General features: G+C 42.5%; 1 protein-coding gene across 2 annotated transcripts in view; it reads left to right on the top strand.

Moving 5' to 3' along the window:
- smarcd2 (SWI/SNF related BAF chromatin remodeling complex subunit D2) overlaps positions 1-12,858 on the top strand; it is a 50,126-nt gene extending 37,268 nt beyond the window's left edge. For both annotated transcript variants that reach the window (XM_078424403.1, XM_078424401.1), the window contains 4 exons: positions 1,064-1,199; positions 4,696-4,818; positions 5,456-5,557; positions 8,114-12,858. In XM_078424403.1, the coding sequence (XP_078280529.1) occupies positions 1,064-1,199; positions 4,696-4,818; positions 5,456-5,557; positions 8,114-8,167 (415 nt within the window). In that variant the 3' untranslated portion in view covers positions 8,168-12,858. The remainder of the gene's footprint in view (positions 1-1,063; positions 1,200-4,695; positions 4,819-5,455; positions 5,558-8,113) is intronic.
- The last annotated feature ends 770 nt before the right edge of the window (positions 12,859-13,628 follow it).

Below are 13,628 nucleotides of genomic sequence, written 5' to 3'. Positions count from 1 at the left end.
AGGATGCGATGACGTCACAATATTAGATAAGTGGCAGCAAATTACAATTTAAATCCAGTTGAGAAGTACCTATAATGTAATAATCTGCATCAGCGTTATATAATGTTCAGCAACAACAAAAAAAACAATCTGGTAGAAGAACTCAGCAGGTCAAGCAACATCTGTGAGGGAGAAAAGAACTGTCGATGTTTCTTTGATCGTAAAACAGTAAGGCACAGGATCAGGCCCTTTGGCCCTCAATGTCTGTGCCAAACATAGAAAATAGGTGCAGGAGGAGGCCATTCGGCCTTTCGAGCCAGCATAGCCATTCATTGTGATCATGGCCGATCATCCACAATCAATAACCTGTGCCTGCCTTCTCCCCATATCCCTTGATTCCACTAGCCCCCAAGACCAACTCATGTGCCTGCATGTATTCCATATACCCCTATTTCCTGGATACCCATGCGCCTCTCCAAAAGTCTCCTAAATGCCACTATCGTATCTGCTTCAACTCCCGGTAAAATAAATCATGCCATATCCTTTGAACTTTGCCCTGTCACGTTAAAGCCATGTCTTCTAATATTTGATATTTCTATCTTGGGGGGAAAAGGCCTCTCATAGTTTTACAACGGTTCTACCCTCATCTTCTGGCGTTCCAGAGAAAACAAGTCTGTCCAACCTCTCCTTGTAAATAATGCCCCTTAATCCAGGAATCATTCTGGTTAACCTCCACCCTTTCCAAAGCCTTCACATCCTTCCTGCGTTGGGCTGGCCAGAACTGCATCAGGCAAGGTCTCGACCCGAAGCGTTGACATTTTTACCTCCACCCCTCACCCCGACAGATGCGAGTTCCCCCAACAGTCTCTAGTGCCTCCATTAGTGAAATATACACTTGGTGATTGGGTTAGGTAATACCCGGTCATTTAAAACTGGGCCCTACAATGAAACCATTGATACTGGGTATAGTGCAGGAAATGAACTGGATTTAGGTATGTGTTCTGCTGTGGGGGCAACTGGTTACAAAATTTCAAACGCTATTTTAGTGACCAGAGATAAATCTCTTCTCTTACATCAACTGCAGTGTCGATCCAAGTGATCAGAAGAAAACTGCTTGTTACGACATTGATGTAGAGGTCGATGACCCTTTGAAGAGTCAAATGAGCAACTTCCTTCTTTCAACAACCAACCAGCAGGAGATTGCAGTCCTGGATGTTAAGGTGAGTCCTTGAGGCCATTAAATACCAGTCACCCTTCCTGATAACTCTGCCTGCACAGCTAGCTTCCCCCACCCAATGCTTCAGGTCCAAGATGTGGTCTTGAGCATCAGTGATAATTTTCCCCACATTTCACACACGATCCATCTTGATATCCTATTGGTGGTCTAATGCAAAGAGTACTAGATTCGAGGAGAACAATGTTTAGAGATTTGAACCGTATCCAATAACACACTTTACCACAGAAGGCTGTGGAGGCCAAGCCAATGGATATTTTAAAATCATTGAGGCCATTAAAGCGGTGGAGTTGGACTATTCCCCAACAATTTTGGTTTTCCTTGCTCCATTGAAGGCTTGTTGTTGGAGGAAGACTTCCTGTGGTTACAGAGAGAGTATCTCCATGTGTTTAGCTGTTAAACATGATCCAATGATAGTTTGCAGGAGCTGCTGAGAGCAGAATCTCTGCCGGTGTTGCCTCGCTGTGGGCTGGTCCCTGTACAGCCAAGAGTGTCGGTGACAGGACGACTGCCATTAGTATCGTAACAACGCTTGTTGAATGTGGACGAGGGAATCCAATCAAAACATCATCAAGAAATGAAGGCTCAAACACCTTTCATCGTTTTAAAAGACCTCCTTCCCCTTTCAACAGTTCAACAGAGCTTTATTTGTCATTCGGTACCAAGGTACCGAACGAAACTACATAGCAGTCACACACAAAAAAGAACACAAGACACATGACCCCAACACATAACGTCCATCACAGTGACTCCAAACACCCCCTCACTGTGATGGAGGCAACAAAACTTCCACTCTCTTCCCCACGCCCACGGACAGACAGCTCGTCCCCGACCGACCCGCACAGAGTATTGCCAGCGGGGGATGGGTGAATGAAGATAGAATTCTCGTTGGAGTCATTGTTTCTTGGTCAGTGCTAACCACAAACAAGGAAGGATCTGCAGAATTACCCACCTTGTAATGGGGTTGTGGGGAGAAGGCAGGAGAATGGGGTTGAGAGGGAAAGATAGATTAGCCATGATTGAACCGCGGACTAGACTTGATGGGCCGAATGGCCTAATTCTGCTCCTATAACTGATAAACCACAAAGTGGCATATTATAATTCAGAATGTACATTCTGAAACGGATCACCTTGCTATATTTGTCATTTATAAGGTGACACAAAAAAAATGTCTTGGATATGCCAACCAAGTATTTTACGAAAATATTGAAGACTGAATTTTATGATTGAGCAACATTTTTTCAGTCTGGTTATTTTCACAAATGCAGGTTTGTGTTTGAAGGATTTATTTTGTAAATTCTTATTGAGTAAAAACCATGACTTTTTTAACTTGGCTGTTTTTTAAATTTTGGTCAATACTGTCATAATTATACTTTGCAACCTCCACTCCCAAATGATGCCACGATAAAACTATTCTACAAGTAAATATGATAGCAAAATAAGGACACAACAGCAGGATATGGGTCTACAGAAGAATGATAAAGGTTTTACAATTCAGTGATCAAACCACAGTTACATTAAACCTTGTCTGCCATGGCACATGGCTGATGTATGTGTAGTGGAAAAGATATTAAAAAAATAATACAGTTGATTAAAAGCAAGTGTAGAGTTCAGAGAAAAGATAAGAGAAGCTTGTGTTTTACAGCACGGAAAGACGGGATGCATTGAAGTATATCAAGTATTAAATAGTTTAGATAGGTTGTGCTGTGAATATTACTAAAATTACATGAAAATGGAATGAACAGAGTGAAATGAAATTGGTGAGGACAGAGGGTTAAACAGGTAGTTGAAATCGTTCATCGTTTGTGCAATGGTAAGTGTTTGACTTGGCAACAAACTCTTAATATTTAGTTTAGCTTAGAGTCGAGATACAGCGCGGAAACAGGCCCTTCAGCCCACCGAGTCTGCACCAATCAGCGATCCCTGCTATCCCAGGTATTCACAAAATGCTGGAGTAACTCAGCAGGTCAGGCAGCATCTCAGGAGAGAAGGAATGGGTGACGTTTCGGGTCGAGACCCTTCTTCAGACTTCGATTTGTACCAGCATCTGCAGTTATTTTCTTACAATGCTATCCCACACGCACTAGGGACAGTTTAACATTTATACCAAAACAATTGACCTACAAAAACCTGTACGTCTTTGGAGTGTGGGAGCAAACCGAAGATCTCGGAGAAAACCCACGCACGTATCGCGGGGGGGGACAACATCCTGTGGCGGCTCCCAAGGGTCGGGCCATACTACTACCGACCCCTCGGCACGGGAATGGACCAGTCCAGGGAGGCGGTCCGGTACCATGTATATAAGGACAAGGTTTTGGGCGCGAAGCCATTCCGGCAGACTCGACCCGTCTGATAACCGAGGAATAATAAAACATAACGTCCCCGAAATACCTGGCTCCTTGCTTTTATTTCGGGCCTCTATCAACGCGCCACAATACAAACTCTGAACAGACAGCACCCGTTATCAGGATGGAACCCGGGTCTCTAGCACTGTGTGGCAGCAGCTCTACTGCTGTGCTACCATGCCGCCGAAACTATTTCTTAAACAATAGACTTGCTCAAAAAATCTCCTGATGTTAAAGTGTAAGAGCTTTGATTTACTTGAGGCCAAATGATCTCCCCTCATCAAATGTTGTTCTAACTGGCAGCTCTGCCTTGTCTTTGATGCGTAGGGCTCCGTAATCAAGGCCAGTTCCTCACCTTCATCTCCAGTCTATGAGCACGAGTTTTTACATTTCTGCATTCTTCATCAACGTGCTCTGGCAAGAATAGAAATCTTACCTCTACACAAATCAAAAATGAACTAACGAGACTAGCTTGAGATAGACAGCCAGAAGAATTCTCTTCTTCTTCTTTTGATTTGTGGAGCAGATGGCTAATAGTTAACATCCAGACAAGTAACCTCTTGAAAAGATGACAAAATCTCTGGCAAAATTGGTGTCTACATGGATGTGTAGACGTAGATTAATCTGAGTTTTATTATGTGGAGACAGTCGAGTTCTAAGGACTATTTGGCTTTGAGTTGTAAATCTGTGGAATTCTCTGCCTCAGAAGGCAGTGGAGGCCAGTTCTCTGAATGCATTCAAGAGAGAGCTTGATAGAACTCTTAAGGATAGCGGAGTCAGGGGGTATGGGGAGAAGGCAGGAACGGGGTACTGAGTGAGAATGATCAGCCATGATCACATTGAATGGTGGTGCTGGTTCGAAGGGCCGAATGGCCTACTCCTGCACCTATTGTCTATTGTCTATTAATATTTTAAGTCTTTTGCACTGCAACATGAGATGAGCAAAATTTTAAAAATCACAGATGTACACACAAACAAACAAATGTTTGACAATGTTTGACAATAGACAATGGACAATAGACAATAGGTGCAGGAGTAGGCCATTCGGCCCTTCGAGCCATTCAGTGTTTGACAAGATGGATTGTGAAGATTCTAACTGTATTTGAAGTGATGGTCATCAGATGCGTTGTTTTCCAGATTCATGACACGATTGAATCGATCAATCAGCTGAAGATCCAACGAGACTTCATGCTCAGCTTCAGCACCCATCCTCAGGAGTTTATTCAGGACTGGACAAAGTCGCAGTGCCACGACTACAAGGTGAGGTTGATCATGCAGAGAAGAATTGCTTACAATGTACACAACGGGCTGTGGCTTGATTAGATCACATCGAAAAATAGGTGCGGGAGTAGGCCATTTGGCCCCTCGAGCTAGCACCGCCATTCAATATGATCATGGCTGATCATCCAAAATCAGTACCCCTGTTCCTGCTTTTTCCCCCATATCCCTTGATTCTGTTAGCCCCAAGAGCTAAATCGAACTCTCTCTTGAAAACATCCAGTGAATTGGCCTCCACTGCCTTCTGTGGCAGAGAATTCCACAGATTCACAACTCTCTGGGTGAAAAAAGTTTTTCCTCATCTCAGTCTGTGGGAGCAGCAGATGAGGCCAGAAGTTGAAGTAAATGACGGTGGCACAGTGACGCAACAGTAGAGTTGCTGCCTCACAGCGCCAGAGACCCGGGTTCGATCCTGACAACGGGTGCTATCTGTACGGAGTTTGTACGTTCTCCCCCTGTGACCTGCGTGGGTTTTCTCCGGTTTCCTCCCATAGAGAGCTAAAACAAAGTTTTAAGTTTGGTCTTTGCCCTCAGAAACACAATTCCAGCTCAGTCACACAATAATTTTCACTTTACCGGTAAAGATTCTTGCTTTAATGTCCCTCTGTATTGACTGCAGATTATGACTGATGTCACTGGCAACCCAGAGGAGGAGAGACGGGCTGAGTTTTACCATGAACCCTGGACAAAGGAGGGAGTTGGAAGATTCATCTTCTCAAAGGTACAGCCAATCACTTTCACACACACACACACACACATCGTTGCTTTACTCTTTGTGGTAAGCGGTGGAGTTTAGTGCTTCACATTTACAATTAACTTCTCGTTCCATTACTTTGTACGCCGCTGATGTGGTCTGATTTAGAGTCAGAGTCAGACAGCATGAAAACAGGCCATTCGACTCGACGCCGACCAACATGTCCCATCTACACTAGTCCCACGCCTGCGTTTGGACCATATCCCTCTAAATCTATCCTATCCGCCGACCTGTCCAAATGTTTCTTAAATGTGATAGAACCTGCCCTAACTATGTCCTCCAGCAGCTCGTTCCATATAGCCACCACCCTTTGTGTAAATTGGCAAATTCTAGCAGGTTAAAAGAATAGGCCAGGGAGAGGGGGAAAGGCAATGAGTGCAGTTGCTGCAAACCTGAGAGGTCAATGGGAGATGTTGAGATATTGAGCAGGTTCGGCATTTCTGAAGGGGGAGAAAGTACATCGTCGTGACTGGTCCATTACTTTCCTTCATGAAAGGTCATCGTGAATCGAGACCAAGCTCCTCGTGCTCTCGAAAACCAGATTGCCAAGTCTCTGGCCACAACTCAGGTCTTTTGAAAGTTTGTGAACAGCAGTGTTTTGAAGAGGCTGCAATAGCTGGTGCTTTTTAAAAGTGGGGCTTAAGTGTAAGAAAATAAACCGGATAGGCAGTTTTTTCCCCGCAAAGATGGTGGTTGATATCTGAATCGTTCTGCCAGAAGAGGCAGTGTGGATTCAGATACAACTTTTGTTTAAGTCACATTTAGACATATTGTTGAAGGGGCATCGCATAGCAGGATATGGGCAGGCAAATGCAACACAGTGGCACAGCCTTACAGTTGCTGCCTTACAGTGCCAATGACTTGGGTTCGATCCGGGTGCTATCTGCATGGAGTTTGTACGTCCTCCCCATGATTGCACGGTTTTCTCCAGATGCTCCAGTCTCCTCCCACATACCAATGACGTTGAGGTTTGTAGGATAATTAGCTTCTGTAAAGTGTCTGTAATATGTGGGGTAGAACTAGAGCACGGGTGGTCACTGGTCAGCGTGGACTGAAAGGGCTGTTTCCACGTTGTATCTCTAAACTAAAAATGACTGTTGCAACGGTCGAGGAGTAGGTGAGGTGAGGCTAGGTTTGGTAATTTAGCCAGTCTTAACTTGGAGGTTGTCAGTCCTCATGTTGTGTTTGTGATGTGATGTAAATGAACAATAAGCATTGAGATCTTGTGGATAATCATCACAAGTTTGACCTTTGGAATCTGCAATTAGAGGAATGTCTGGGAACAGCATGTACTTTGGATGTCACATTAGTTCGTTTGTTCCAGGATTTTTGTCTTTCCAGTCCACAAATCGCAACCTCTTCAAATAAGTGAAGAACAAAGCCAGCTGATTCCTTTGTTGGGAACCTGTTAATGGGTTCTAGAAGGTGGCACAGTGGTGCAGCTGGTAGAGCCACTGCCTCACAGCGCCAGAGACCCGGATGCGATCCTGACCTCGGCTGCTATCTGTGTGGAGTTTGCATGTTCTGACAGTTACTGCATGGGTTTCCTCCCAGCTGCCAACGACTTGCGGGTTTGTAGGTTCATCGGCCTTTGAAATTCTCCTTGTGTGTTGGGAGTGGATATGAAGGTGAGATAACACAGAACTATGGACAGGTGATCGAATTGGCATTGTGGACTCAGTGGGCCGAAGAGCCTGTTTCCATGCTGTATCTCTAAACGAAACTAAATAGGAAGAATGGAATGTGTCCAGTAGTGGTGCATATATTATGAAATGGAAATTAGTTTGATTTTTAATATAGCAACATTCTTCATCATGTGCATATCACAGCCCCACTGTACTTCCTGGATGATGTGTTCAGTTATGGATGAGCAGGAAAGTCACTGTCTTGTTGTAAAGTTCCAAGTTAATGCACCCTTACACTACAAGTGTGATGGACATTTAAAGCTCTCAGAGATGGTTAATGCACCAAAACATTGTTTCAAGTAGGGGAAATTCTTTCAGTCACAGATTCAAGCGCTCGCATCGTAATAAACAGTTTCTTTCACCTCTTTCAGTTCACATACTGTGGGGGGGAGGTGAGATCTGACTTGTGCACAGAGAATAAAAGGGCAAAGACTAGGCGCTCTTCATCCTCCTGGTGGTCACTCAAGGGTATTTCACTTCATAAGTTCACAATTCATAGGAGCAGAATGAGGCCATTCGGCCCATCAAGTCTGCTCTGCCATTCAATCACAGCAGGATCTATCTTTCCCTCTCAACCCCTTTCTCCTGCCTTCTCCCCATAACCCCTGCCACCCGTACTATTCCAGAATCTGTCAAAGCAACGACAAAGTAACATCAACCAATATGGATGTGGAGGGATACGGATCACATCCAGGTAGAAGAGATTAGTTTAACTTGGTATCTTGTTCAGCATGGACATAGAGGGCCAAAGGGCCTGTTCCTGTGCTGTCCTGTTCTGTTCTGTGCTAATACAGGGTCAAATTAGGATAACAAATGTAATCTTTTTCTTTCTGAACAGGTTCAGCAACGTAGACAAGAACTGGAACAAGTATTGGGAATACGTTTCACCTAGTGCCCCCCTTCCAAAGAACTGGAACTCAATGTTACTTGCATTGCTTCCTTGACATCCGAGAACAACCTGGCTGGAGGATAAGTCACCAGCAGCAAAGCTGCTCCTTACCAGGGACATTCCAGCACTATTTTTGTAAAGTCTTGACATTTTATTTTATAAAAAAAAAGAATTCAATACTTAAATGTAAACGCCCTTTTCCCTCTCCTGCAGTGTTTAGTCAGAGGTCTACTAACATCTGCAGGAACAAATCAACTGAGAATTATTTTTTTAGAAACTATTGCTTTCAATTCAAGGGTGTTCAGTCTATTTTTGATTATTTATAACCCCAGCAGTTTCATTTGGCTGAAAGCCTTCTGGTACGGCCCAAATCTGCCTTTAGGTTTTCGCCACAGATAAATAGATTGCACAATCAGAGCGGGTTATCATAACCCCTGGAGTGCCCAGAATAGCTGGACAACTTCCTAAAGTGAAGGCATCGTAAACGTAAAGAGCAGGATCCCAATTATCCCCAGGGAATATTGAAGGGTGTTGAAACATTATTTCTGACAGCTGTGGTATCATAAGGATAAAAACCACATTGTTTGGTTGTAAGTCTCTCCAGCGCTTACACGCAATCATAATTTTGGATCACAGTTCTGGCCAGAAATTCCTGTTTGCATTCCTGGTTAATGAATGCGTTCAGCGTTTTAATGTCATAATTTCTGGCCTGTGGTGTTCTTTTTTCTCCCGTTCAAATCTTTCAAACTTTGAACTTGTAGAGTCAGTGAAAAGTACTTTTTCATCTTTTCTGAGAACTGTGGGAACATAATATTAGGACCAAGCACTGTCACTCTTTGTAGAGTTCAGAATCCGCTCAGTTTTCATCATTTTGGTCCTTCAAAGTATAGATTACGCAAGCTGGAATTGGAACAGGATATTACAGCTGCGAGCCAAGGTGATGGCAATCACATTCCATGAAGAATTATTTTAGTCTCTGGAAAAATACATATCACGCTACATGGACCACTAGTCCATCAGACTAGTGATAAAGATGTACGTTACTCAGCTTGTCTCCTTGCAGTGACAATCCAAATTGCATTGCTCTCAGAAGAGTACATCTCACAGTTTCTAGAGCTATATCTGTGCCTTAAATCTTTATCAATATCCTGTAAGCTAGTTTATTACAAGGACATTTCTGCCAGTGTTTAAACATCATGTTGCAACTAAGAAAGTAAAATGTACCAGTGCAAAGTGTGGTTTGAATTCAATCCACCAAACAAAAACTGGTATCAGAAATCGCACTAACGTTGCAGATGGTGAACACTGATGAGAGATGAATTTGATTATAGTTTTGAAATAGATACTGTGTGAATATTGTGAAATCAAGATAAATTCTATTTAGTTTATTTGAACTATGTAGGATACTCGGATTTATCATTGTTTGAAGTTTACATAAGTACCGTTTTAAACATGTTTGTTTCCCGACGGTGTACTTTAAGGTAAATGGAGTTTTGCGGACAGATTTCGTGCAGCAATCTTGAAGGGATGTGGAATGGGGTGATTTACATTTGTTCAAGCTAGCAAGGACCAATTTCTTCCGCTTCACACTGTTGTGTGACGAGAGCTGATGTGGAAATGATCATCAGGTTCCAAACAGTCGCAAAATGTGGAGAGGAAAATGATAAATGTGTCCTTGTGGATTTTGCTTTCAGAAGTGATTAATTATTTCAAACTACTGCTTTATTGGTGTTCAAACTCGAATCATTTTTCTTTTTAATAAGTTGAATGTTGGAAATTGGTTCTTTGAAACTGCTAATCACCAGAATGGGTTTTAAAGGCAAGACTCTGGAAACATGTTGCCTGTGTCAGCAGGGGTATAAGCACTGTAGCAACAGAATTGTAATAAGCATTTAACTTGATTTTAGGATTCGGCAACTCGATTTCAAATACACATCGTGCTTTATGCAAAGAATAATCAAAATGATGTTTGTCAGATCAGAGCCATATGGAAAATAATGCAGTTCGAATGCACAAACCAAAGCACTGATGCTCAGATAACGGAGCTTCTACTTTACTAAGCAGAACCTGTAACAACACTGGGGTTTCTGTTCATGGCACAACTTGTACCACTCTGCACAGAGGTAGATCCAAACAATCTGTCTAGGAAATGTAGAAACAAAGAACTGTAGATGCCGGTTTATACTAAAGATAGACACAAAGTGCCGGAGTAACTCAGTAAGCCAGGCAGCATCTCTGGAGAACGGATCTGAGGAAGGGTCCCGACCCAAAACGTCGCCCATCCATTTTCTCCGGAGATGCTGCCTGAGCCCCTGAGTTACTGCAGCACTTTGTGTCTACCTTTAATCTGAATAGGAATACTGATGAAATTTCCACAAATATGGGATTGCAGTCTCATATTGTGTTTGGAGCTGTTTAATTTAGAAAGTTGCTTTCCAATAGTTTTGCACAACTTACTTGTTTTGTTAAAAAATATATATATAAAAAGTTTGTGTGTTCAGGAAGATAAAGGTTGAGGGTAACAAGAGCTGAATATTTCAGGTAAAAAGAATTTTTCAAGTAAAATTGCAAAATGCAAATTTAAATGTTTCATCTGAATTCCAGATTTTTGCAAAGCTTTAGCTTTAAAAGTTTACAGTAATGATTGCTGTGGGTGTGCGCGCGAGTGTGGAATAGTTTAGCTGGGGTATTGAAATGCAGGGAAATTTGCTTCTGTGAGATTGTGTTGTGTTTAGATGGTTGCAACAGGAGGGCATGTCTCTTAATTAAATGTATCAGGCGTAATTAAACATCGTACACAATCTGCACTTTGTACATAGACTGTTACCCACGTCAGCCAGTTTCCTAGACAATAAAACTTCAAGGCACATCTGGTTGTTGTCCCACTAAATCCATGCCAACTTGTCAGGCATTCTGTTCGGTCCCATTTCCCCATAGCTCTGCAAATTACTAATTACACTTCAATTTTTTTCCTCAAACTCTCAGCTCTGCAGGTTATTGCCAGATAATGCATTTTAGATTACTTTGTTTCAACCTTTTCGCGATTTTTGTTGAAACTCTAAAATACAAAAGAATATTTCATTTGCAAGGTCTATGATCTATTATGGATCGTCGCAGGCATTTTAGGAAACGTATTTCATCCAAATCAGCAAAGTAATTACGGTTTTCCTAACAATCTTCCAATCCTCGACCATTACTTAAGGGAAGGTTCGTACAATTCACCTCATTCTCCACAAATAACTCTTGCATAAATGTAGCACAGGACCTGGATGCTGCTCTTTAAGAGCACTGGTTTCTTCCCCTGCACCCGAAGTCCTGCCAGGTTCATGGAGTGCTCCTCAGACGATATTACCAAAGTTTTTTTACTCCCATCAGGGATACTAATTGAAACTTCCATCAAACTCTTTTAATATAGGTAGTACAGCTGTCATAGCTGCGGTAACCCAGATTCAATTTTGACTTCCAGTGCTATCTAACTGGATTTTGTGTGTTCTCCCTGTAATGGGTGGGTCTGCCATGAGTGTTTTGCTTTCATGCCACATCCCAAAGATGTGGCTTGGGTGGTTAATTAGCCCCTGGCGTGCTGGCAAGTGGCATAAATCTGGGGAAGGTAGATGGAAATGTGGCCATGATCAATGTAACTGGTGCTTGTTGATTGATGTGGACTGGGGGGGGGGGGGCTAAGGGCCTGTTTCTATTGCTGGATGACGGATTCAATATTTAACCAAACTAAAATTGAAATAATCCATCTATTCCATTTTATTACCACATTTGACATGATCCGGTCATTAAAAGCCACCACTTCAACAGGGTAGTTGTTTCAGTTAGTGTGACTGAATACAAAGATTATTTAGAAAGGGCTCATCAGGTTTGCAGGGTGAGGTGGATCAACAGATTGTAACAGCAGGAGACACTGAAAGTCTCCATTACAAACAGGTTCAGATTTCAAGTGCAATTAATTGAATTCCAGCACAAAAATTTGACACAGATCTGTTATATCCCCAGAACATGCAAAGCTAGGATAATTTCCAAGTGTAAAAAATGTGACTGTACTGAGAGACATTCTTCCTGTTGTATGTGAGATGCAGCCATTAGTGCAACAATCGTTAAGTGATGCTTTACACGTTTATATTTACAGATTTTTAAAATGTTTTTTATGGCTTTTATATTCAATGCAGTGGCGTGTAAGACCAAGGTACACAATATTTAAACTGAGAATGCCCGTATTAATGAGGTACTGGACTCAAAGTGAAATATTGTTGGAATATTGATGCAGTTAAAAAATCGCATAGCTTTGTAACTAATGGAGGTTTAGCTGCCGTCCATTCCCAAAGAGCTCATGTGACCGAGGTTACTACATTCTGATTTTACAACGCAGCAGGTTTAGGCAAGCACTAGTTGATGGACTGCACTCCATCATTCAACGCTCGGGAGCTTCGGATCCTCTCGTGGACAGTAGGTATAAAAAAAACATTGCAATGTTTTACTGGCTTGTAGGAACTCTGCTTCAATAGCAAATGTGTTGAGCATTTTTTTTTTTGGAAGCAGACACTGCTTGAAAGGCACAAAAATGATGTTATTTACATTGTAATTTGATGTTTGTTGCTTTTGGGACCATTTTTGTACCAGAGCCATGACAGATTACACATATACACATTTTGCTGTAGAAGTTGTGTGTAGAAAATAAAGACTGTAAAGATCAGCTTCAGTTTATGTCATGTCTTGTGTGTTTTTTTCCCCTCGGGTTGTGGAGGAACAGAATTGGGTGAAACACATACATTTCTGCAACGGAGCAGCTAGCAGAGCCGCCCGCTCCCTCACCACGGCAATGACCCAGCTTCAGTGCTGACCTCGGGGGTTTCATCCGGTTTCTCCTCTCATCCCAATGATGTAAAGGTTACATCTTTATTGAGTAGTTTAATTGGCCACTGAAAATTACCTCTAATAGATAAATGGTTTTGGGTGGGTGATGGGAAAAAATAGGATAAGTATAAAGAAGGCTGCTTGATCGTCTATGTGATCTTGGTGGGCCAAATGTTCACTACCCATGTTGCATATCCAGTTTAAGTATGATTTTGAATTTCCAGTAACCCTGGCATTCCCTCTCTCTCCGTCCTCCCCCATCCTTGTCATCCTGCTAGTTTTACTGTTTGTATCGGCTTGTTATCACCACCTCCACAGCCAACAATGGACCATTGTGGGCTCTTTGGTCATCGGTGCTGGCTCTGATATGTTCTGTACCTTTTCATACCTCTAGTTTCCCTCTCCCCGACTCTCAGCCTGAAGAAGGGTCTCAACTTGAAACATCATCTATTCCTTTCTCCAGAGATGCTGCCTGACCGCCTGAGGTACTGCAGCATTGTGTCTATCTCTTGTATATCCAGTAACTACCCCAGATTGATTCTTGGGCCAATCAATCTAGAACGCTTACGAGGAAGATTCTTCTTCCCCCCCCCTACCCAAT

This window comes from Rhinoraja longicauda, chromosome 29, assembly GCF_053455715.1.
Source record: "Rhinoraja longicauda isolate Sanriku21f chromosome 29, sRhiLon1.1, whole genome shotgun sequence".
In the NCBI taxonomy this organism is placed as follows: Eukaryota; Metazoa; Chordata; class Chondrichthyes; order Rajiformes; family Arhynchobatidae; genus Rhinoraja; species Rhinoraja longicauda.
The sequence above is the reverse complement of the archived record's forward strand: the minus strand, read 5'-3'. Positions and strand labels throughout refer to the sequence as shown.